At 33.8% G+C, this 23917-nt stretch overlaps 3 protein-coding genes across 4 annotated transcripts; 2 read left to right on the top strand and 1 right to left on the bottom strand.

Annotated features, from left to right (window-relative positions):
• Positions 1-1033: 1033 nt before the first annotated feature.
• On the top strand, positions 1034-2449 carry LOC106378416. Its single transcript, XM_013818545.1, has 2 exons — positions 1034-1335; positions 1945-2449. The coding sequence occupies exons 1-2, from the start codon at positions 1034-1036 to the stop codon at positions 2447-2449; spliced, it is 807 nt and encodes a 268-aa protein (XP_013673999.1).
• Positions 2450-4975: 2526 nt separating this feature from the next.
• On the top strand, positions 4976-6883 carry LOC106381777 (28 kDa heat- and acid-stable phosphoprotein). The gene is made up of 8 exons (XM_013821714.3): positions 4976-5310; positions 5724-5764; positions 5868-5948; positions 6035-6121; positions 6230-6264; positions 6349-6434; positions 6524-6589; positions 6663-6883. Exons 1-8 carry the CDS (start codon positions 5244-5246, stop codon positions 6695-6697), a joined length of 498 nt encoding a protein of 165 aa, XP_013677168.1. The 5' UTR covers positions 4976-5243; the 3' UTR covers positions 6698-6883.
• Positions 6884-19914: 13031 nt separating this feature from the next.
• Positions 19915-21949, bottom strand: LOC106380253 (WUSCHEL-related homeobox 8). 2 transcript variants are annotated; one of them, XM_013820048.3, is made up of 4 exons: positions 21650-21805; positions 20917-21516; positions 20286-20503; positions 19915-20189 (listed from the first exon to the last, which is right to left on the bottom strand). In XM_013820048.3, the coding sequence occupies exons 1-4, from the start codon at positions 21780-21782 to the stop codon at positions 20184-20186; spliced, it is 957 nt and encodes a 318-aa protein (XP_013675502.2). In that variant the 5' UTR covers positions 21783-21805; the 3' UTR covers positions 19915-20183. The 2 variants fall into 2 exon arrangements, with proteins under 2 accessions (XP_013675502.2, XP_048603844.1); XM_048747887.1 differs by lacking the exon at positions 19915-20189 and having other exon boundaries at positions 20274-20503; positions 21650-21949.
• Positions 21950-23917: the final 1968 nt, after the last annotated feature.

Genomic DNA, 23917 nt, shown 5'->3' with positions numbered 1-23917 from the left:
AGTGAGAAAGACATGAGACAAAAATGATAAATTGATATAAAGGTTGGTGTTTTCAAGTTCTAAAAGATTTGAGAGAGTTGGAGAGTTTTAATTTGGGAAAAAGGTAAGAGCTTTAAGCAATCGGAAGTTACCAAGTGAAGAAAAATTAGACATAGAAACTTACCAAAACACTCAGATCTGTTATGAAAAATAAGGCATGAGAGAATACTCCGTCATATGAATTCCAAGAAGTCAGAATTCCAGAAAGTCTTCTAGTGCATTAAATGTTAGAAGACTTCTGAGAAGGCTTCCTTGGAAGTCTTTCAAATTTGTCTCAGATCTGAAACACATGCATATCCAAAAGCATTCAAATGGCTTCAAAACATTGAAAAGCTTAAAAAATAAGGTAAGAATTAAAACAACAAAAAGAGTTTTCAAAAGATAAGAGCTTTAAGAAACAAGAGGTTACCAACTCAAAAAAAATATGATTTATATATCTACTTTTAAGGGAGTAGAAGATGAGAACAATGTAATGAAAAACCTGCAAAAACAAAATAAACCAGTAACAATACATGAGATAAAAATAAGAAATTGGTATAAAGTTTAGTGTTTTTAAGTTCAAAGAGATTAGAGAGAGGCCGGAGTGTTTTAGAATGAGAAACATTACATTTTTGTTGCAACCATTTGAGAAGAAGAAAATGAGTATGTAAATTTTCTTTATATAGAGAGACAAAAATTCCAATAAGGTTATATACTTTCAATTCAGAAAACTTTCAAGAAGACTTACTTGAAATACTTCCTAGAAGATTTACTTGAAAGTCTTCTAGACCTTAAATTTACTATTCGCCTAGAAGACTTCCGTGAAAGTCTTCTAGTGCATTATTTGTTGAAAAACTTAAGTCACTTAAACCTTAAACTCAAAAATAACTAACTAACTAGAAACAAACACTTCATAAAACTTAAAATCAAGTTGCTTCGTGAAGGCACATTCTGGGACGTCAAAGACACTGGGTTGGGGTCTTGATTGTGGCGAAAGTTGCTGCGTATTCGTTCTATGGCAAAAAGTTTTCTGAGATATGAAGTGAATGATGGCAATACTGCTCGGTTTTGGACTGATATATGGTATCCTAGAGGTCGTCTGATCGAGGTTGCTGGAGAGATTAGTACGCAAAGGCTGGGTATTAGAAGGGAGGCTCATATCAGTGAGATATTTCATGAGGGCCTATGGCACTTTCGTAGATGCAGGGACCCGAATCTCCTCTCCTTGATTGTCAACATTAAAGCATTTAACATTTGCTTAACAGACGGTAGAGATGCAGTTCTATGGAAGAGAAGGGATGGTAATTATGGTTCCAGGTTTGTGGCTTCTGAAACTTGGCACCAGATCCGACAGTCTAAGAACAAGGTGAATTGGAGCGAGTTGGTCTGGTTTTCGCGGGTAAACGACCTAGTTCCACATCAGAAGTATCATATAGTAACAGTTCCTCAGAATCTTTTAACCTCGACCTAGTTCCACATATTAGAAGTACTAAAACTTATTTCTCCCCAGTCAGAAAGATCGAAACTCATATCCTTATATATGAAGGTTTGACTTGGTTTAAATGGTTTGAACGTAAACCGATACCAAGTTAGTATGTTTTGGACCGAATTTAAAACCCGGGCCAACCTGAGATCCAAATGCAAACCCGACCTAACTTCTCAATCAGACTTTGGTAAATTTTTAAAATCAGATTGTATCGATTCAATTAGGTTAGCCATTGGCTAAGTTTCAAATTTTTGAATAGTAGACCGATCTAAATCGGATTGTGTTGATTTTAGTTCATACTTAATATATTATGAAGATATGGGTTTTGATCTTTTAGATTGGCGAGAAATAGGGTTTAATACTTTTAATATGTGGAATTAGGTCGAAGTTGAAAAATTGTGTAGAACTGTTACTATATGATACTTATGGTGTGGAAATAGGTCGTTTACCCAGTTTTCGCAAGGGATTCCTCGATACGCTTTCATCACCTGGCTAGCCATCCGTGATAGGCTTTCCACAGGTCGTCGTACAAGCAGTTGGGGGCAACCGCAGTGCTGCATTTTCTGTATGGAACCAGATGAGACAAGAGATCACATATTTTTTGCTTGCCCCTATACGTTTATGGTTTGGTTGAAAGTGACAGGGAATCTGTTTGGCTTGGAAACTGATCCTGATTGGGACATAACTCTGTCTCGACTGCTCACTGGTTCGTACGATCGAGTCACTTTTATCTTTCTGAGACTGGTCTTCCAAGTGTCTGTTTACCTAATCTGGCGTGAACGTAATGAAAGAAAGCACAACACCAGCAACAAGTCAGTGGCTCTGCTAGCAAAGTTGATCGATAAGACCGTAAGGAACCGTATCACTTCCCTCAAGTATGCCTGCAACCCGCGACTGCAGGGCCTGATGATCCGATGGTTTGAAGCACACGATAGTACAACTTAGCCTGATTAGTTTCAGTTTCTTTTCTAAGTTTAATCTTTTGAACTCAATATAGTTGTACATATATTCTTTTAAAGTGATCAATAAATTTAACATTTCATTAAAAAAAAACTTAAAATCAACGTTAAAAGTGTTTAATATACACAAAACTATACACATATAAGTCAAAATTTAATTTTTCAAAAAAAAGTTAAGATTTCGAAATCTAACCCTAAGAATACATGCAATGCCACAACATATGTTACCAAAACTTTAACCAAAGAATACCATGACACACTACATTCACTAATCTATATTGAAAACAATTCAGTATTACTAGATCTTAATTTATATCAATTATAAATATTTATAAAATTACATGATTTCAATTTTTTTGTCCCATCAAAATATTTTTTTATAAAACTTATAAATTATTTTTAAGATCTACTATATAAGAAGACTTCCTGAAGACTTACAAAACCTCAGAAGACTTTACATGGCTATAATCGTAAAAATAAATTCTGGTTTTTTGTTTGGTCATAAGATGCTGGTTGTAATTTCACTAGTCTTTTGGGTTACTTTGTATTTGATTCAAATTTGAGTATACATTTTGGGTTAAAATCAAGTTTTGAGTCATATTTCCTTTTTTTTTGTTTTCTATAGAGAATTATGGTTGAAAATTTGTGGCTGGTTGGTTTGTACAGATAATATCAAAATACTTTCAGTGTTAGCTTTAAAGTTAAGAATTTTAAAATTTGATCTAGCTTAAACGGTAACTGACAAAAAAATTTAAGAATTTTAAAAATATACTGTTATAACAAATGTTATAACAAATCCTTTTTATATAAATGATTTATATGTCACCACATGTCAATTTACAGTTTTTATATATGAACCAGGAGCTGACAAAAAAAAAAATAGGAACTAGGAATTTTTCTGTGCCGTACAGATCAATAATTATTTTTAAAATAATAGAATTTTTATCATAAAATTTAATTTAATTAATATTTTTATTTATTTAAAATTAAATTTTATTATGTGCTATCATCCTACTTATTTTTAATAATCGAATATGATATGAATATTAGACATGTGATATATCATCAAGCTAAAAGTCACATGTGTATTTACTTATATCATCACTATATTCATTCTCAAAAAAAAAACACAACTATTAAAAATTACTAGATTTTGAACCCTCGCGTCCGCGCAGATATATGTTCAAACTTAATAGATGTTAAACATTGATGTTACTGTTTCATATATTTTTTGTTTTGTTTTTGGATTGATGTAAACCCAAAAGAAAACTCGGTTCATTTTATTACCAAGATTAAACCTAACATAAAAAAATAATTGTTTCTAAATTTGTTATTGATTGTTTATATCGTGATGGGATATTAGACAAATCAAAACGATTTATTAGATAAGATATTTGTCAATTAGTAATACTTAACTACATTATCCTATTTATAATGTAATTATATATTTATGTAAATTTATAATTCAAAATTTTCAAAATAAAACATCTTACATAAATTATAAATAGATGGGTTGATATATAAACGATATGTATTATATTAACAACATGGCAAATAAAAAAATAACTATTTGGTAATTAATTTGTTGAAATGGGCCAAAACTTAATTACAATGTTAAAACTTTATTTTCATCACAATATATGTGGATTAGGCTTTAATTATATTTTAATTGACCAAGCCCATAAAATACTTAACAAGTTAGTCCGGTTAAATGATATGATTTTAAACGTGATTTGCAAGATAAAAAACCTAAAAAATCTTGTGTTGCTTATGTGAATGATTTGATATTGTGATTGTTGGTAACGGAAGATGAATTGGTTTAGTAGTTTTCAAGTTTATTAATAAGGCAAATCATGTATTTAATTAAAAGTCAAAATTCTATGTTTAATATCAGTGGCATAAGAAAGTAATTATTGAGCAAAACTAAGAGTTAAATACAAAATGTACTTCCCTTTTAATAGATTAGATGTATTTAATTAAAAGTCAAAACTCTATGTTTAATATCAGTGGCATAAGAAAGTAATTATTGAGCAAAACTAAGGGTTAAGTACAAAATGTACTTCCCTTTTATTAGATTAGATGTATTTAATTAAAAGTCAAAACTCTAATGTTTAATATCAGTGGTATAAGAAAATAATTATTGAACAAAACTAAGAGTTAAGTAGAAAACGTAAATCCTTTTTATTAGATTAGATGATACGACCGTAGACCAACAAGCCACAAATTTTGATATTATCTGTAAAAACCAACCAGCCACAACTATCAAAATAATATCATCTAACTCGTCTAAATCATATTTCCTCACATGTACAATTTCTTTATATAAAAGTTTATATATCACCATTAAAGTACATTTAATCTAAAAAAAATTCATTTTTGTCAAAGTTTTCGAAATATAGTAAAACAAACATATTTAAAATAAATATGGTGATAAATATTTATTAGAAGGAAATATATGTAAGCTACCATAGTACAAAACGAGAAAATGACCGTTCGATCAATAGATTAAGACGATCTTTAAGTACACCGTAACACAGAGGAGCAACTATAATCAATACTTAAAACACACAGAATCCACAAAAGTGAGAGGTGCTTTTAGGGTTTTCGTCTGGTAGTGGTGTGGTGTGACCGTAATAAAAAGAGAAGACGAGATCCCTCCTCCACTAATTTGAATCAAGAAGACCCAATTCTCATTCGCTTTCGAATCCGATTCTGTGTTTCCTTCTTTTACCAGTTTTTGATCTCTTCTTCTCTTTCGGAATTTGAGTTTTGTGGAGACGATGGGAAGAGGCAAGTTCAAGGGGAAACCTACAGGCCAACGCCGATTCTCTAGTGCTGCTGAGATACGTAAGGTTTCGTTTCGTTTATGTGTTTGGCTTTTGTGGAAAACATTTCATATTTGCCCTAATTTCGTTTGCTCGATCTATTGATTTCTTTTTGCTCTGTAGATTTATACTACACGTGTTAGATAATCATTGGGTACACGGTGTTGATTTGCTGTTGCGTTGTTTCGTACCGAATGTTTGTGTTTGATAGATAGGGTTTGGTTAAGTTCTTAACTGTTGCTCTGCTACTCTCTTTGATGACTTGATTCACTTTTGCTGGCTTTTGTAAAGTTTCTGTCTCGGAAGATCAATAGGATTGCCTTAATGTGTTCAATTGAATTTGACTGGTCCAGTTTTTGGTGAATTTTGGGTTTATTTTCTAGGGATTGTATATTTCAAGATTGATGTTGTGTGTTTTTTTTTGGTGTTATGCAGTTGCTGGCACTTCTGCTGCACGTCCTCGCTCGTTCAAGCAGGTACTTTGGTTGTTTTCTCTTACATGTTTTATATGTTTGTTTGTTTGTTTGTCTACGTGTGTGGTGAATGATTTGTATTTTTTCTGTGTGATGATATTATCAGAAAGAAGCTGAATATGAAGAAGATATCGAAGAGGAGTCTGAAGAGGAATCTGAAGAAGAAGAATCCGAAGATGAATCTGATGTGAGTGGGAACCCCCTTGTAATGTTATGTGGCCTTTGTTCATCTATTATCATTGCTTTACAGTTTACCTTGTATAACAACATCAGGTGAAGAAGAAAGGACATGAAGCTCTAATCGAAGTTGATAACCCTAACAGAGCTAAGCCAAAGACCTTGAAAGCGAGAGACCTTGATGTAAGCTTCTCTGTGTAATCACTTTCTGTGAATCTCTCCATATATATAAATATGTTTTGTCTTAATATCTTTGTGTTTTTCTCTCTGTTGTTCCCATTTGTTGATTAGGCAAGTAAAACCACTGAACTCTCAAGGCGTGAAAGGTTTGTTGCTAATACTGAACATTCAACATTTGATATTGAGTAGCTTAGCTTCTTAACAGTTCCATCTTAAATGATCTTCTGCAGGGAGGAGCTAGAGAAGCAACGAGCTCATGAGCGATACATGAGGTTGCAGGAGCAAGGCAAAACCGAGCAAGCAAGAAAGGATTTAGGTAAAAAAACAATGGACCTCTTGTTCTCTTTCTTTGTTACCAGATGAGCCTATTTGATTATCTTATCCCTTGTGTGTGTTTGTGTACAGATCGTTTGGCTCTGATTCGCCAACAGAGAGAAGAAGCTGCCAAGAAGCGAGAAGAGGAAAAAGCAGGTAAAACAAAACATTATTTGTTTTTAAAAATTACTGTTTCTGATCTTATTTTAATGTCTTACTTTTATTGTAGCGAGAGACGCGAAGAAAGTCGATGCTCGCAAATGAGCCAAGTGTTCCAAGCTCATCGGAGAACTACCCTAATTTATAACTAAAACAAAACAAGACTCAGCGACTAAGATGTGTTGTTTTTTACTTTTGTTCATTTTCAATTGGTAAACAGGTACAGCCTTTGCCTATTTACTCCGTGTGGATCTTAATACATTTGAAAGTTATTAAAGTGACTCTTTAGCATCCGATTGAAAAACTATAAACAACGTTGGCTCGATAATTCTAGCCAACTCTTCCTTAGAGTATCTACATCACCGCTCCATTTTTTTCTTCTTAAATGAAGTAAAAGTGAATATAGAGTAAAGAATGTTCCAATTCAACGCTGGAGTAATTTATTTTTTGTCTGTTCATCACTCCAATTATAGAGTGAGAAATGAAATAGAGTTTGAGCAATTTTACTTTATTTTCACTTTTACTCTATTTTGGAAGAAAAAATGGAATTTTACATTGAAGATCTCTTACGCACTATCTCCATTTTTTCATAATCCATTTCTTTCTCTTTTTAAAAAAATATTTTTTGTTCTTCTAAATGGTTTCCCAATTGATGCATACATATTTATCATCTGCTAGACCTGAGAATTTCACCCGAATCTAATCTGAAAATCTGATCCGAAATCCGAACAAAAAATAGCAAATATTTGACTTAGTTTTGTATTCAACAAATTTGGATATCTGAAAAGCAAAATATTTAATTGAGTTTCGTCTTCAACAAGTTTGGATATTCTGATACGCCCATAAATTGAAGGATCATTCTGCCGAACTAGTTTGGATAATCCTAAGTTTCTAAGGGTCGTGTAGATCCAACAAAAGGTATATTAAATACAATGCCTGATGCTATCGACGATCCAACAAGAAGATAGACGATGGAACCTCCAGATGAAGTCTGATGCAGAACTAATGTGGAGTATATGAAACTCAACACCTGAACTGTTTAAACACCAAATGAACACCCTTTAATTGGTAGAATGGCACCACAAATGAGGATGAAATTCACTTGATAAGCCGATTGATCTCGGAATCCACCAAAGATCGAAAAGTTCCCGAAGGAACAAACATGAGAATCTCTCTCACAGGTTTCCAAAAATATTCACTGAAACCTTATTTCATTTCATTTCATTGATCAAATGACTTTTATATAATAGGCGAGAAATACAAAAGGTTGGCATACAAAAGGTTTAGTCAAAACCTAGAAACTTGAAAACTCATAAATATTGTAAACTTGATTAAAGACCAAAGACCAATACTTTGACCGAATTTGGAAATTTGTGATCACAAAACTCTTCGGCTGATCGTGTCCTTTTGCATGGTCGACGGTCTCTGAATTACCGCCAGATTGATATATTATACGCCAATGACTTGTATTTTCTTGTTGGGCCTTTTTTTTTAAGGCTGAAACATGTTCATATAAATATTTTTGATAAATTCTGAAGCCCATATCGTTTAATCCAGACCCATAAGCCAAGCCTTCTTGATTTGTTTCTGCTGCTGATTTAGGACACATCATATCCGAACCTGATCGGATATATTCGAAATCCAATGCACAATCCGAAGTCATCTGAACATATATATACCTTAATCTAAACCTATATCTCTCATTATTCATTGTAGCCGAACTTTTGAAGTCGGTTAAGGTCCCCAATATTTACGATCTGAAAGCTAATCCAAAAGATATTCAAATTAATCAAAATGAACACTACAAAAAACTTACTCTCTTTCTCTTCTTCTCCATGGACGACGGGGAAGAGAATCACATATGATTCATCTTCGAACATTTTTGTTTTTGTTTTTGTTTGAGTTAGGCGATTAAGGATCAGTGATACATGGATGCTCTTGAGTTTGTTTCATGATTTAAGATTATAATTTATAATTTTTCGATTTAAACATTTAAACATTTTTTAAGAACTATGTAACTTTGTAAAAATACAAAACCCGAATCTGATCCAAATTACGTACTCGAACCTGAACTACAAATATTCAAAACCTATCCGAAGTGTAAAAATACTTGAACGGGTTCTATATCTCTATACCAAGATATATGTACCCGAAATACTGATATGAACCTGAATGGGTATCCAAACGTATACCCCTAATCAACTAATTAAATATCACACCATCTTCTGATTAGGAAACTTCTACATAGTGTTTGATTACTCCAAAATGTTTATGTAAATATTTTGTATCCACTAGATTACCCATGGGATTTGACGTTGCTTCTTACACATGACATATATCTAATGCTATATTATATTTAGCTAATATTAATCTAGATTTTAGGTTATTTCATATCCGATAAATTTGTGATGAAATATTTAAATGCATCTCATAATTTATTTTACTTTCGCATGCTTAGTCAATGAAAATTGATGGTAAGAATGTTAAAAAGTATTTAGACTTGTTTTCAATGCATGTTTGAGTGTAATTAACTAATGTAAATTGATATTAAATACATGATTAACATATGAATTGATGTCATAAATGAATTGATTTATTTGTGTGATTTTAAGTTGAAGAAGCTAGCTTGTTAGTTGATCATGTTTAGCATTCTGAGTTAGAAGTCACTAATTTATAATCCATTACCTAATCCCATACATGCATTTAATCTTTAAACCGTGATTAAAATTTGTTTTGGTCAGTATCTTGATTGAAATTGAGTTGTTTATTTAATCATTAGTTGTTGTAAAATCCACATTTTTTGCTTAGCTTAATTGACAACTTGCATTCTATTTAATTTGAACACTTCTAGTTTGGATTGACTCTTACTATAGCAACTCGAATTGTACTTGCAATTAAATTATCCTATTGAATTTTTTACCTATCACGTCCCTTGTTATGGATCAAATTTTGAAGTGGAGTTTGTCTATTGAACCATCATGCCTTCTTTGCAGTTCTGCTCCAAAATCAAAGGACCATTTTTTCTTTGAATACTACTTCTGTTGGCAGCTTTTGTCAAGAGCAGCTTCAAGACCCGCGCTAGTACCTCAAATAACCTTTAACAACTTTCTCATTCAGCTTCAGACATTAACTATAAATAGGTATTATAAAAGCTTAATTCTCCTATATTGGAAAAGCAATAATATTCTTTTTGGATGGAACGCAATAATCGTTTCTATCGTCAAACTTTCTAGTCCATCGATGAAATATGTAATAATTTCAATCGCCTAATAAACAACCAGTTGGCAAGCTTTCGAGGTGATAATCCGGCTCTCTCTTCGGCACTTATGCAACTATGTCTCTTAACAACATAGTTCTTTATTTGACCAGTTCAAAGTCTTGTTAAAACAACATAATGATCTTCATGGTTCAATGTGGATCTATGTAGTTATCTTTGTGGGTTTTATTATTGTTGAAGGTGGGTTTTTCACCCCCATCAATGTCCGTCCCGACTTAATCTAAGTCCCATTCGCACGAAACACCCAAAAAATTAAAGGACAACAGATAGAAAGCGGTGACTCAACGACGAGCCGAAGCCCATACTCAAGACATGCATGCTGACCGGTTAACGAGTACGGACGACAAAGTGATTCACATTTAATGCTTTGGGACGGAGCGAGGCAAACCCACGTCGCAGAGAATACGTGACTTCACCTGATAAAGACCGAATATATGACCTCATCAGTAAGGATGACGAGCTGTTTTTTGTCTTATCTGATCTACACAATGGCTATAAAAGAAGACTTTTTTTCTGAACGAGCAAAGTATAGACTTTCCTTGAAGAGAGATAGAGAGATTGTAGAGAAAGAACTTAGCGAACCAGATCTTTTTTTGTATCTCGAGCTCGATTCGAATATCGAACTCGCGTTATATTTGTAACCTCTTTTGGACCTTGATTTACTTCTAATATAAACCAAATTTCTGACTCACTTATTCCTAATCATTCATTAATTATCACTTTGAACTCAACACTCAACCTTTGGTGCTTTCGGTGGGGATCGAACCTTGAAACTAACCTGATGCTCATTGACCAATCAGGTGTTGGCCTAGTGTTAAAGGAGTGTCTAGTAGGTACTTTGCCACTCGGATTCAATTCTTATTGAGAGAGATTATTTATAATGCTAGGATTCACGGTAAAGAGGTGAAACTACTGTTAAAATCAGTGCTGCTGCTAAGTTGATATGATCGTTAAAGTTCTTGACATATGGCTTTCGGACCTTAATGTATCTGATTCTATTTGATCTTTATAAATGTGGGTTGGAAATTCACTCAATGAGCCTCGCCCATAAAAACCAATCCGACCTAGGTATGGAATAATCTTTTTTCTCTTCTTTTGCATTTATGAAACCAGTTACAAGAAAACATATATGTATAAATAGATCCCCAAATTGTGAAACGAGATTTTGGGAACATAGAACCCAGTCTTTTACACCAAAGAAAACTAGTCATTTTACGATTGTGAAATGTGATTTGAGAATCCCAAATGCATGTTCATCATAACATAGTTTTCTTTGCGCTGCAAAATATTTTTATGGCTGACTTTTTCTTAAATAGTTTATACTACCTAGGTCTATAAGTTCATAATTATGCATTTCTCCATGAAATATCTCATATATATTAAAAGAAAACCATTACAACATTTTAGGTATGACACGTGTCATCACTATAATGCTTCTTAAAGTCTCTAAAGAAATATGTTGGTCCACCAAACATAGATTATATACTTCTCATTAAAACTAACAATAAATTAATTAACAATCTATAATTAATATTTTCATTCTTTCCTTAAATAAAAGTTACAGAGTTACCAAAAGTAAATAAAATATATATTTGACAATTAATAATTTTAATAATAAAGATTTGAATAACAATTTACATATTCTCAATTATTTTTGTTTAATTTTATATTATTAAAAAAAAATAAAAAATCATATTAACCATATAATAAAATTTTAGATTTTTCGTATATGTTATATTTAAAAATTTTAAAAGCGAGTAAATTACGAAAATGTTAAAATTCTCATATTGAAAATTTTGTGATCAATGGTTTAAAATTTTTGAAATTAAGAACTTAATATTTAATTTCAAAATTTGCATTGAATTTTCAAAGGATTATAAATTATTAAAATATTAAAAATCCACATTAAAGGTTTTGTTATTAATGGTTTAAAACTTTTGTTAAAAAATAAAAATGACCATAAAATCATATAATTAGGAAGTTTCATTTCATAGATATTCATATTAAAAATATACTAAATATCTATGTTAATATTATTTAAATTTAATTACATACAATCCAAAATAGAGAAAGTAATTGTTTAAATATATTTACTACAAAATGATTGTAAATAAACAAACGTGATTTATTTAATTTATGTATTTTTGTCAATTTAATTATACATGTAACAGTCAATAGTTTTTAAATATTCAACATATATTTATTAATTTGTTTCAAAATATGTAAAAATGTTATAATAATACTAAAAATAAAGAAAATTGCTACAATTACCGCTTTCATAGTACCACTTTTCATGTTTACACTAACCACTTTTACCCTCACTTTTAATGAAGGGTAAAAAACATTTACACACCTATGGTTAGCTAATCTAGACTTAGCGTTTAGAGTTGAGGGGTGGGATATGATTTTTGGAATGTGAAATTCAGGATTCTAATATATATATGAATAAATGCTTAAAAAAATTTAAAAAAATTTGAATTTGAAAAAGAATAATTCGGAAACTTAAAAAATAATATTATTATTATTTATTTTATTTAAATAATTATTTATTATATATATGGAAAACAAGAGTATAAAAGTCTTTTGCCACTTAACGGAGAAGGTATTTTTGAAAATGTCTCTTTAGTGATGGTAAGGATGAATAATGGTACCATGAAAGTGGTAAACATGAAATTCTCCCTAAAAATAATGCGTATAAAAATATGCATCTCGCGCGGGTTTTAAACTAGTTTAGTAGAATTTTGAGATATTTTTATTTTGAGTAGTTTGGTAATTTAACACAACTATTAGTTTCATAAAAGAAATATTAATAGAAAACTTAATCGAAAGTAGATCAACTGCAACATTTTGCTTACATGAATTGAATCTAAATTAATGTATTAAGTTAAGACAATATGTACATATTTTACATGTATCTATGAAGATGGTGCTCGGACAAGTTCATGAATAATGATTAATGAACGCATGTTTAAAGACATGTGCTGAAAAAAAAAGTTTCAAAGACATGTATTTTTAGCTTATTGTTTTGGCATATAAGAATATTGTTTTAGACATCGTGTTCTAGGATTGTCATCTGCATAAGTTAGGCATTCTATATCACTATAATTCTTATTACATGAACACTAGATTTAGCTATTTTCTCATATTGTTTACAAACCAACCGACCCACCAAACAATCAGCTAGTTCTGAATTATTTATTTACTGTCTAGCTTAATCATTACTGCTTTAGATCTATTGTGTGCTCTCGCTCTTTGTGGATTCGATCACTAAGTACTACAATTGAACTTATTATTTGAGAGAGTAAAAATCACTCATTAGGATAATTAGAGTGATATCAATTTGCTCTGCTTTATTATGGCCTTGTTGTGAATTAAACCCGAGAAAATCAAAAATTGCTTGGGAAGAATGATAATGATCTTTACAGCTTGGACAAAGAGGAGAAGGAGACAACATTGTTCTGAGACTTTGCTCAGAATCGAACATAACCTCCTCTCTTTGAATCATACAAAGGATGAAGATGTGATTCTATGGAAGGGAAAGAAAGACACCTACAAGCCGTCCTTCACTACGAGAGACACGTGGAATCATATAAGAACAACCAAAACAACGGTTCCATGACACAATTGCCTCTGGTTCAGCTGCGCTACACCAAAGTAACAGTTCTATACTTGGTTTGCTTTGCATGACCGTCTTTCCACGGGAGAAAGAATGGCTGTTTGGAATGCGACAATTGATGGAAGTTGTGTCCTCTGCCAACAACATCTGGAGACACGCAGCCATATTTTTCTTCTCTTGCCCTTACTCGTCAGCAGTCTAGGTCAAATTATCACGAAACATGATATGAAACCATTACTTAACGAACTGGAATGACATCGTCAATCTTTGTATCACAGAAGAAGCTTGATAGGGTCGAACTCTTCCTCACCTGCTATGTCATGCATGCAACCATCTACGCAATCTAGAGAGAAAGGAATGCTATGGAGTACTGACATGAAGACATGAATAAGATTGACATGAGGTGGTTCAGTTATAACGTGAGGCGGCTGAGTTAGATAAGGTGGCTGAGTTATGACATGAATCAGCTGAGTTACATGAGGTGGCTGAGTTATGACATGAGGCGGCTGAGTTACATGAGGTGGCTGAGTTATGACATGAAGAGGCTGAGTTGTTGTGACGAAAAAGAGCTGTTGGAGAGTGTTGACTTTAAGGTGTGAACACATATTTGAATTTGGATTCAGATCTGATGGAGCCCCTAGAATACCCAATTATCCAGCAAATCTTACTATCTCTCTTGTGTTTCATGTTAATATAAAACCATTGTATGTGGAGACAAAACTAATTAAGGAAATAAATTTCTCATTTTTTATGTCTCTCTCTCTCTATTCTCTCATCATGTTCTTCATCTGATTTCTCTTAAATCTCTTAAATCTCTTAAACTTTCATGGTATCAGAGTCTAATAGCTCCTGAAACCTTACTCTCTACTCATTCTCAAACATTACTTCTGCAAATCTCTGATTATTTTTTCAAAATTTCTCTCTTTACTCACTGGATAATAGATGTTCTTGGGCTGTTCTTGATGTTCTTGAACTGTTCTTGAGCTTCTCATCCGCAAATCAACCTATTTTTCTCTCTTTTCTTGCTTAATCTTGAGCTGTTCCTGATGGATAATAACTCAAAGATGGTTGTGATTCAAGTTACCCTTAAGGGAACTAATTACTTACTGTGGGCAGCTTGTCAAAACTGCTCTTGGAGGCAGAGGACTCTGGGAGGTACTTGAGGAGGGCAAGAACCCAAAGAAAAAGACCATGCTAGGAGAAGATGGCAAAGAAGATGCTGCTGGTGGTGTCGCTGAAGACAAGAAAAGAGGTCAGGAGGATCTCATGGTGTTGTCTATCATCCAGAACAGTCTTGAAACCTCAATCTTGGAAGCTTACTCCTGCTGTGAAACTTCCAAGGAGCTATGGGATACACTCCAGAAGGTGTATGGCAATGTTTCTAACATCAGTAGAGTGTTTGAAGTCAAGAGAGCTATCAATACTCTTAGTCAAGAGGACACTGACTTTGATAAACACTTTGGAAAGTTTAGATCCTTGTGGGCTGAGCTTGAGATGTTAAGGCCAGAGACTGTTAATCCTGATGTGTTGAATGTAAGGAGAGAGCAAGACAAGGTCTTTGCACTCCTTTTCACCCTTAATCCAGGGTACAATGATCTAATCAAGCACATCCTCAGGAGTAAGGAACTTCCATCACTTGAAGAGGTGTGTGCACAGATACAAAGGGAGCAAGGATCAGTGGGTCTCTTTGGAGGAAAAGGGGAGCTCACCATGGCTAACCAAGCTCAGGGAGGTACTGAGACAAAAGCTTATGGCACATCTAATAAGGGGTCTTACAAACCAGAAGATAAGAAAGTTTGGGTGTGTGATCACTGCAAGAAGAAAGGCCATGGCAATGACACGTGTTGGATTCTTCATCCACACCTCAAGCCTCAAAAGTTAAGAACTCCCCAAGCTGATGCAAGAGCTAACTTCTCTGGTGAGATGGGGGGACCATCCACTTCTGTGCGCAACACAACTAATGGTGATGGGAAGACATTGACATTCAGTGGAGGCTCAGCCATGAGAGCTACACAAGATGATTCCATCAAGAAGTCAGACATTGATGCACTCATTAAAGCTCTCAAAGAGTCTGGTAACACACTTGGTATCTCTCTCAGTGCATCATATAAATTGCCTAAGGCTTTTGGTACATCAGTACATCAATTGCATACATCTAGTAGTGTTAAGCCTTTAGTTATAGACTCAGGAGCTTCCCACCACATGATTAGTGATGCTAAGTTAATTAAAAACATAGAACCTATCTTAGGTAATGTCATGATTGCCAATGGAGATAAAATACCAATTAAAGATGTAGGAACTCTTAAGTTGTTTGAAAAAGATACTAGAGCTTTTTACATGCCAACGTTTGCTTCAAATCTTTTATCAGTCAAGAGAGCCACCACTGATTTGAATTACAATGTGATTTTTAGTCCTAATGAGGTTGTGTTTCAGGATATTGAGACCCTTAAGTTGATTGCAAAAGAGGACTTGTACCTACTTGAAGACATCAAGCCTGTCTCCAATTTATCTTATGTTTTTACTTCAATTCATGTTTTAGATCATGATGTATTATGGCATGCTAGGCTAGGCCACCCCCATTCTCGTGCACTGAACCTTTTATTACCTGATGTTTCTTTTAAAAGTGATGGCTGTGAAGCATGTATTCTTGGCAAACATTGCAAGACTTTTTCCCTAAGTCATCTACTATCTATGAAAACTGCTTTGATCTTATACATTCTGATGTTTGGACTGCTCCATGCACTTCTAGAGAAAATCATAGATATTTTGTCACCTTTATAGATCAAAAATCTAAGTATACTTGGCTGACTATGATTCAAACTAAGGATAGAGTGCTAGATGCTTTTATTAATTTCCAGAATTACATAACTAATCAATTCAATGTTAAGACCAAAGTATTCAGGTCAGATAATGGGGAAGAATACACAAGCATAACCTTCAAAAATCATCTAGCTAAAAATGGAATTATTCATCAAACCAGCTGCCCATACACACCACAACAAAATGGGGTAGCTGAGAGGAAAAATAGACATCTCATGGAGGTATCTAGGTTTATGATGTTCTACACCAATGTGCCCAAGAGATTCTGGAGTGATGCAGTCATAACTTCTTGTTATCCTATAAATCGCAAACCAACAAGAGTGCTTGGAGATCGTACTCCATATGAGGTATTGAACCATAGAAAACCCCTTCTGAATCACTTGCGTGTTTGTGCTATGTTTTGCAGCCATGTGAACTGAGAAACAAACTTGAAGCTAGGAGTACTAAAGCCTTGTTCATTGGCTACTCTACTACTCAAAAGGGCTACAAGTGTTATGTTCCAGAATCAAGAAGGGTTCTGATCTCCAGAGATGTAAAGTTTGTGAAATCCAGAGGCTATTATGAGGAGAAGAGTTGGGACAAGCTCAAAGATCTATCTCAAACACCCTCGGATAGGGCAGACAACCTGAGGCGTATCATGGAGAATCTTGGCATCAGTTTACCAAAAGACCCAGAGAAGGTCAAGGAAGTCCCAACACAAGCTGTAGAAGAAACAGTAGAAGATGTTGGAGTCACTCATCCTGATCATGAGGGGGGCAATGGGAATAATGTGCAGCCTGCACATGATCTGCATGATCGAGATGAGATATAATCAGAAGCAGATGTTGAGACTCAAATGGAGACGCAAAGTGATAGAAATGAAGCAGAACCTCAACAAATTCAACCACTGAGAAGGAGTACCAGAGTGAAGAAACTATCCAAGTGGGTTGACACTAGAGTGTACTTCAACAACAATGCAGTGGCTCACCCTATCCAAGCAACCTGTTCTTTTGCAAGTTATCCTCAAGAGCATGTAGTCTTCATCAGTAATCTAGATCAAGACTATGTTCCAACAACTTATGAAGAAGATATGGAGCATGAAGAATGGAGAAACTCAGTTGGAGATGAAGTTGGAGCCATGATCAAGAATGACACTTGGTATGAGACTGAGCTTCCCAAAGGAAAGAAAGCAGTCACCAGCAGACTACTCTTCACCATCAAGTACCGTGCAAATGGACAACCAGAGAGGAAGAAGACAGGACTAGTGGCAAGGGGATACACTCAATTCTATGGAGAAGACTACCTAGACACATTTGCACCAGTAGCTAAACTTCATACCATAAGGATTCTACTCTCAGTTGCTGTGAACTTGGAGTGGGATTTGTGGCAGATGGATGTCAAGAATGCTTTTCTTCAAGGAGAGCTGGAAGATGAAGTCTATACGAGGCCACCACCTGGTATGGAAGACATGGTCAAGCCTGGAAATGTCCTAAGGTTGAAGAAAGCAATCTATGGATTAAAACATTCACCAAGAGCCTGGTATCACAAGCTGAGCACAACCCTTAATGGAAGAGGGTTTGTAAAGTCAGAACCTGATCATACTCTCTTCACTCTCACAAGCAAGCAAGGTATTGTGGTAATCTTGATTTATGTAGATGATATCATCATCACAGGGAGTGACAAGGAAGCTATCATCTCAACTAAAGATTTTCTTAAGTCTGCTTTTGATATTAAAGATTTGGGTGAGTTAAAGTACTTTCTAGGGATAGAAATATGCCGCTCTAAAGAGGGGCTTTTCTTATCACAAAGAAAGTACACACTTGATATCTTGAACAAGGGAGGAAAGCTTAGGGAAAGAGGAGCCAAAACACCACTTGAGGAAGGCTACAAAGTGTTGCGTGAGGGGAGATTGAATATGAGCCATTTGGAGACTTCAAGTTGTATAGGAAGATGGTTGGGAAACTGATCTATCTCACCATTACAAGACCAGACATCTGCTTTGCTGTGAATCAAGTCAGTCAGCATATGCAAGCACCTAAGATTCATCATTGGAATATGGTAGAAAGGATCTTGAGATATCTAAGGGAAGATCCTGGCCAAGGTGTATGGATGGGTTGCAAGAAGAGCACAGAGATTGTGGGATATTGTGATGCAGATTGGGCTGGTGATAGGATAGACATGAGGTCTACTACAGGCTATTGCACTTTCATCGGAGACAACTTAGTCACTTGGAAGAGCAAGAAGCAGAAAGTGGTATCATGTTCAAGTACTGAGGCGGAGTATAGGGCAATGAGGAAGCTTACTAGTGAGCTCATCTGGATAAGGAATCTGCTAAGAGACTTGGGCATAGAAGCAACAACACCAATCACAATGCACTGTGATAATCAGGCGGTCATCCACATTGCTTCAAACTCAGTGTTTCATGAGAGGTCAAAACATATTGAAGTGGATTGTCACAAGGTGGGATAAGCTGTGGAGCAGAAGATCATTTTACCTTGCTACACTAGAAGTGAAGACCAGCTAGCGGATATCTTCACCAAAGGAGCAAGCATCAAAGTCTGTGAGTACATTCACCCAAGATTGGGGCTCATAGACTTAACTAGATCATGATCCCCTTAAGCCATGAAGCATCTACTCTTTTTCCTTTGTGTGTTTTTGTCTCATTGGGTTTTTCACACAAAAGGTTTTAATGAGGGATGTCTTCATGAGGTCCAAGCTTAACCATGCTTTGTGGTAAAGCTTGAGAGGGAGTATTGACATGAAGACATGAATAAGATTGACATGAAGTGGCTCAGTTATGACGTGAGGCGGCTGAGTTACATGAGGTGGCTGAGTTACATGAGGTGGCTGAGTTATGACATGAGTCGGCTGAGTTACATGAGGTGACTGAGTTATGACATGAGGCGGCTGAGTTGTTGTGACGAAAAAGAGCTGTTGGAGAGTGTTGACTTTAAGGTGTGAACACATATTTAAATTTGGATTCAGATCTGATGGAGCCCCTAGAATACCCAATTATCCAGCAAATCTTACTATCTCTCTTGTGTTTCATGTTAATATAAAACCATTGTATGTGGAGACAAAACTAATTAAGGAAATAAGTTCCTCATTCTTTATGTCTCTCTCTCTATTCTCTCATCATGTTTTTCATCTGATTTCTCTTAAATCTCTTAAATCTCTTAAACTTTCATGCAGATACCTCGACACCATCGGAAGTAGTCTTCAGGAACATTGGCAGACTTGTCAAGAATAGGATAATGTCGTTGAACTCTCTTCATGTGCTAAGGGATTTGCGACGGCTTATCATGGATTGGAACAGTGATTTAGTTTAGTAACTGTTTTCACGAATTTCATAAATTAAGTCCTGAAAAGTGGTTCATAATGTAAAAAGTACATTTTCTTTTTAAATCAAATTTAACATTTTATTCAAAAAAAAGAAGACTATAACCAATGTAAAAAACAACTCAAAGAAGATTTTGGCGGACCATTTAAAAACAGTGGATATTTTTGAAATTCTAAGGAATGTTTTGTTTGTTGTTTAACTATATTCCAATAACTGAATCTACAGATCGGGAGAATAAACTAATCCTAAAGTTCATCTTTAAAAGATCCAACGGGTCCTCATCGTCCTCATGTCATCTATTTCCCCATTAATAATTAATATACGTTACATTACAATAACATACCAAATAAGAAATTCCGAGAACAAAATAAAATAGAAATGCACAACTGACATTGACTGGATAACATTGGGAACAAACATTAAAAGCTGTAACTAAGTTCCAACTTTTAATTAAATCTTTTTCGAAGTCTTGAAAACACAAGGTAACCAAATAAATCGAAGACATCCCCTTATTATATTAGATATTCGTCCTTAAACCACAGATCTTCGATCTTCATTTTTAAAGCTGCAAAATCAAATACAACCCTAAAGTAATTAAAAAAAAAAAGAGACTCAAACCATATTTTTAAAAATAATTTTGCTTATCACACTAAAAACTCACAAGATAATAAACAGCACCGTTTTGGAGAGGTTGAAAAGTAACTCCAAATTCGTCTGTGAGAATAGGCTGCCCAAACGAGTTTATCAACATAGCGTTGTTTCCAAAAGCCTCTTTGACGTTGAATAGTCCTGCCGCCACATCGAAAGGCATGTCGTTGATGAACACCGTCAACCTCACTGGAGAAACATAATCTCCTATATCTCCACCACCGGATAATACTTTATTTCCCCGTGCACAAACAAAACCCATGAGTCTTTAATCATCATCATATTGATCAATAGAAAACGTTTTAGGTAATTCATGTGTAGAAAAATATAAGCAATTTACTCGAGAGATATTCTGGAAATTAAACAGTACGTGGTCAAATCAAAAAGACCAAAACGTCATTTCCATAAAACACGTATGCATGCGTTACTCGGTCAAAAAGAAGATTAATTAGGATAGTTAAATAATCTTTATTTACCATATATTTACGTATTTCGTTATGCAAAACATATGCATATACATATTTGAATAAACAATACTCTATGTATTATTTATAAAATATTTTTTACCCATCATTTTTCTTGGGTTAAAAAACATTCCTTGAAAAATAAATAATAATCGTTGGTATGTATGATTGATTGATTACCTTGTGATTGATTGATGGTTAATGGAACAGTAACAGGAACCGAATTAGGGAAATAACCATTTTCACCGCCGCCAAAGTTGATCTCCGGAATGTTCATATTAACGCCGTTACTAGTGCCGGCTAACTCCAACCTCTCCTCAGCTACCACCGGCACAACAAAACCACCAAAACCAAACCCTGATTGGGTCAAGCTTGGATTATTATCATCCGGATATAAAAAACTAGCCGGTTCAGTTATCACCAACTCATTGTTTTGACCCGGAAATAAACCGGTTTCATGGTTAACCAAACCAAAACAAGGATCAGTAGGATTATCACTAGGACTAATGATTTTTTCCTTCCTGGTCTTGCTAGGGTTACAACCGAGCATTTTAGGGTTTTTTTTAAGAACACGTAGCTTATGTTTTGCCCGTGATTTCCGGTTCTGAAACCAGTAAAAAACATTTGCGTCTCCGATCTGACCGTATTCCTGAAGTCGAGTTCGGATTCTTTGAATCTCTTCTCTAGGTGGATTAACAATACCCGAATTGAATATTGATTCGAGTATCCGAATCTGTTCCGGTTTAGGATTCCATCTCGGTTTAGGATCCGGTACACGATCTGATTCACAGATCCATTTACAAATCATCATGCATGTCTTAACATATATATATATATATATACAACATTATATAGCTTGTTTCTAGTCATACGCGGTTTATTATATACATGAAAACAACAATGTATAAATAACCTGAGGAAAAAGGAGAAGGTATGTTGCAATTAGAATAGGGCATGCTAGATGGAGTATCCACGTCACGATGATGATGTTTGTTGCAGGGTTTGGATTTGAACATGCTAGGCCAGTTTTTGTTTGAGGAGGACATGATGATATTGGTGAATGATGATTATGAGAGATATATATATATATATATATATATAGAGAGAGAGAGTTCTTAGGGTTGATCTATATAGGTTAAATGAGAATAACATAGCTACTCTCACGTTATATATAAGCCCCTTTACCAACCCTTCGGTGTGCAACATTCATAATTTAATGGGGAATAAAACGCAAAAAAAAAAACTAGAGAGAAAAATACAAAAATAGCAAAACAATGAATATTGTACGTATTTGTCAAAAGGTAAAGAGATTTATTTATCGTTTCTTCAATAAGTTGAATATGGTATTATGTCTACGTTCGTTTCATTTTTTTCTTTCAACCTACTTAATTCGGATTAGAAACCCCTTCGAATGGATTTGGCTTTTATTGTTTCTTCAGTCAATTATATTTTCTGATTATTAGATTTAAAAATCAACTGATATTGATTTTCCTGTACCAATTTCACAACTCAAATAATCAGAAATCCTTGGGTTTTATCTCTCTTTCTGTAGGCCTATTAGTGAGTGGTAATTTCTTAACCAAATAAAGTCATTTTTTTTTCCAAAAATGAAAGACGATGGATTTTTTTTCTAAAAAACGATGAATTTACTTTTGGATAATTTTGTCTTTATTTTCTTAGTTTATTAACACTGGTTGGTTATATAAGGGGACGGTGGGGGTTTTGGATTGACTCGAGGGATCATAATTGTTCTACTCATTAAATATTTTGTCATCGAATAAGCGGAAATACAAAGACGGAAAATTATTTAATGGTTGTTTATTTTAGTTATGCTTAAAATATGTAGTTAGATGAAAAACATAACTGATGAACAAAAAATAATCCTTCAAAGGTAGTTTCATGGAAAATACATTCCGACTGTGAAATATTTTTGTAAGAAAGTGCTGAAAGACTTTGAGCCAAATTTAGTTACCGGTTTTTTGGTATTTACCATATATTTTCACTTCAACAAAATTTTTAAAATGGTATTAATGGTTTTTTGTTGTTTTATCTCACTAAAAACTAATCATAAATTCCGTTACACACAATTTCGAAGTAACCCTAAAAGGCCTAAACATGAAAAATCCAGGGTTTAAAGTACATGAAAAATCAAACTGCAAAAAATTTCCGTTACACGTTTTTTCTCTTATCCATGTTCATACATCTTTATCTACCTTATTTAAGTGTAAACAGTTTTTTATACGTTAAATTATTTCAATAAAATATGATTATTTATGTAAAGGCCATGGCGAAAGCACTACAAAAGAATAATGATAAAATTAAGATATATATGGAAAAGAAGAGAATAACGGATTTGATATTATATTAACGAATTAATTTTAACAAGAAAATATTGTGAATTTCAAATTTTTCTGGTATACATCATCAGCTGGTCGAGTTCCATTTATTAGAACTTATTTATTTGTTTTTAGTTGCATGATGTAAAGTCTATGTTAATAATGATTTTTAAAAGATACTATATACTCTAAGTTGATTGATGCTGATCACATACACAAAAGGAAAAAAAAAACAACTACAAATTTCATCTATTATTTGAAAATTATAATAGTCTATTATGATTCAAGAACCAGTACACCACCATCTAATATTAATGCTCTATTTATTTTAAGTACCAATAGATTACGGACTTTTTCTCTATAATTTATTCCGACTATGGAATAAATATATTAATTTAATATATTTTTTTTAACACAAAACTCTTTTTTTGTTCAACTAACACAAAACTTAAAGTCATGATTTTACGGTACACTCCATTTAGAAGGTTTCGTAATACACTAGAGCTACAAACGCTGAGCTGATGGTCGAATTTTCATTTTATGTATTTATTAAAACTTCCACAATATTAAAATCATTACCTGGAAAACCATCATTCCTAAATTTAGTTTAGAGAGATGGTTAGTAATATGTTTAACTATGAAGTTTTCACGAAATTTTTCTATAAACAGTTATATTCCCTTGAACTACATAAATAATATAAAGTTTTATTTTTCTTTTCATATTGTATTATTATGTCTACAGTTAAAAGTGTTGTGTAGCCCAAAATAATTATAAGCTGCGGAACCGATCGAGCCTCATCCTTACGGTAAGAAAAAACGGAACTAGGTACGTAGCTCCCTTCTCC

The sequence above is a fragment of the Brassica napus genome, chromosome C2 (assembly GCF_020379485.1).
Source record: "Brassica napus cultivar Da-Ae chromosome C2, Da-Ae, whole genome shotgun sequence".
NCBI lineage: Eukaryota > Viridiplantae > Streptophyta > Magnoliopsida > Brassicales > Brassicaceae > Brassica > Brassica napus.
This window is presented reverse-complemented; position numbering and strand designations above follow the sequence as displayed.

Bases quoted from the DNA above. Each gene is read 5' to 3' on its own strand.
- LOC106378416 (XM_013818545.1), top strand. From the start codon at position 1,034: ATGGCAAAAAGTTTTCTGAGATATGAAGTGAATGATGGCAATACTGCT. The intron at 1,336-1,944 runs GTTTGTGGCTTC...GTGTGGAAATAG, and splicing joins GATGGTAATTATGGTTCCAG to GTCGTTTACCCAGTTTTCGC.
- LOC106381777 (XM_013821714.3), top strand. From the start codon at position 5,244: ATGGGAAGAGGCAAGTTCAAGGGGAAACCTACAGGCCAACGCCGATTC. The intron at 5,311-5,723 runs GTAAGGTTTCGT...GGTGTTATGCAG, and splicing joins CTCTAGTGCTGCTGAGATAC to TTGCTGGCACTTCTGCTGCA. The intron at 6,435-6,523 runs GTAAAAAAACAA...GTTTGTGTACAG, and splicing joins GCAAGCAAGAAAGGATTTAG to ATCGTTTGGCTCTGATTCGC.
- LOC106380253 (XM_048747887.1), bottom strand. From the start codon at position 21,782: ATGTCCTCCTCAAACAAAAACTGGCCTAGCATGTTCAAATCCAAACCC. The intron at 21,517-21,649 runs GTTATTTATACA...TCTGTGAATCAG, and splicing joins ACCTTCTCCTTTTTCCTCAG to ATCGTGTACCGGATCCTAAA. The intron at 20,504-20,916 runs GTAATCAATCAA...GGGGAAATAAAG, and splicing joins AACCATCAATCAATCACAAG to TATTATCCGGTGGTGGAGAT.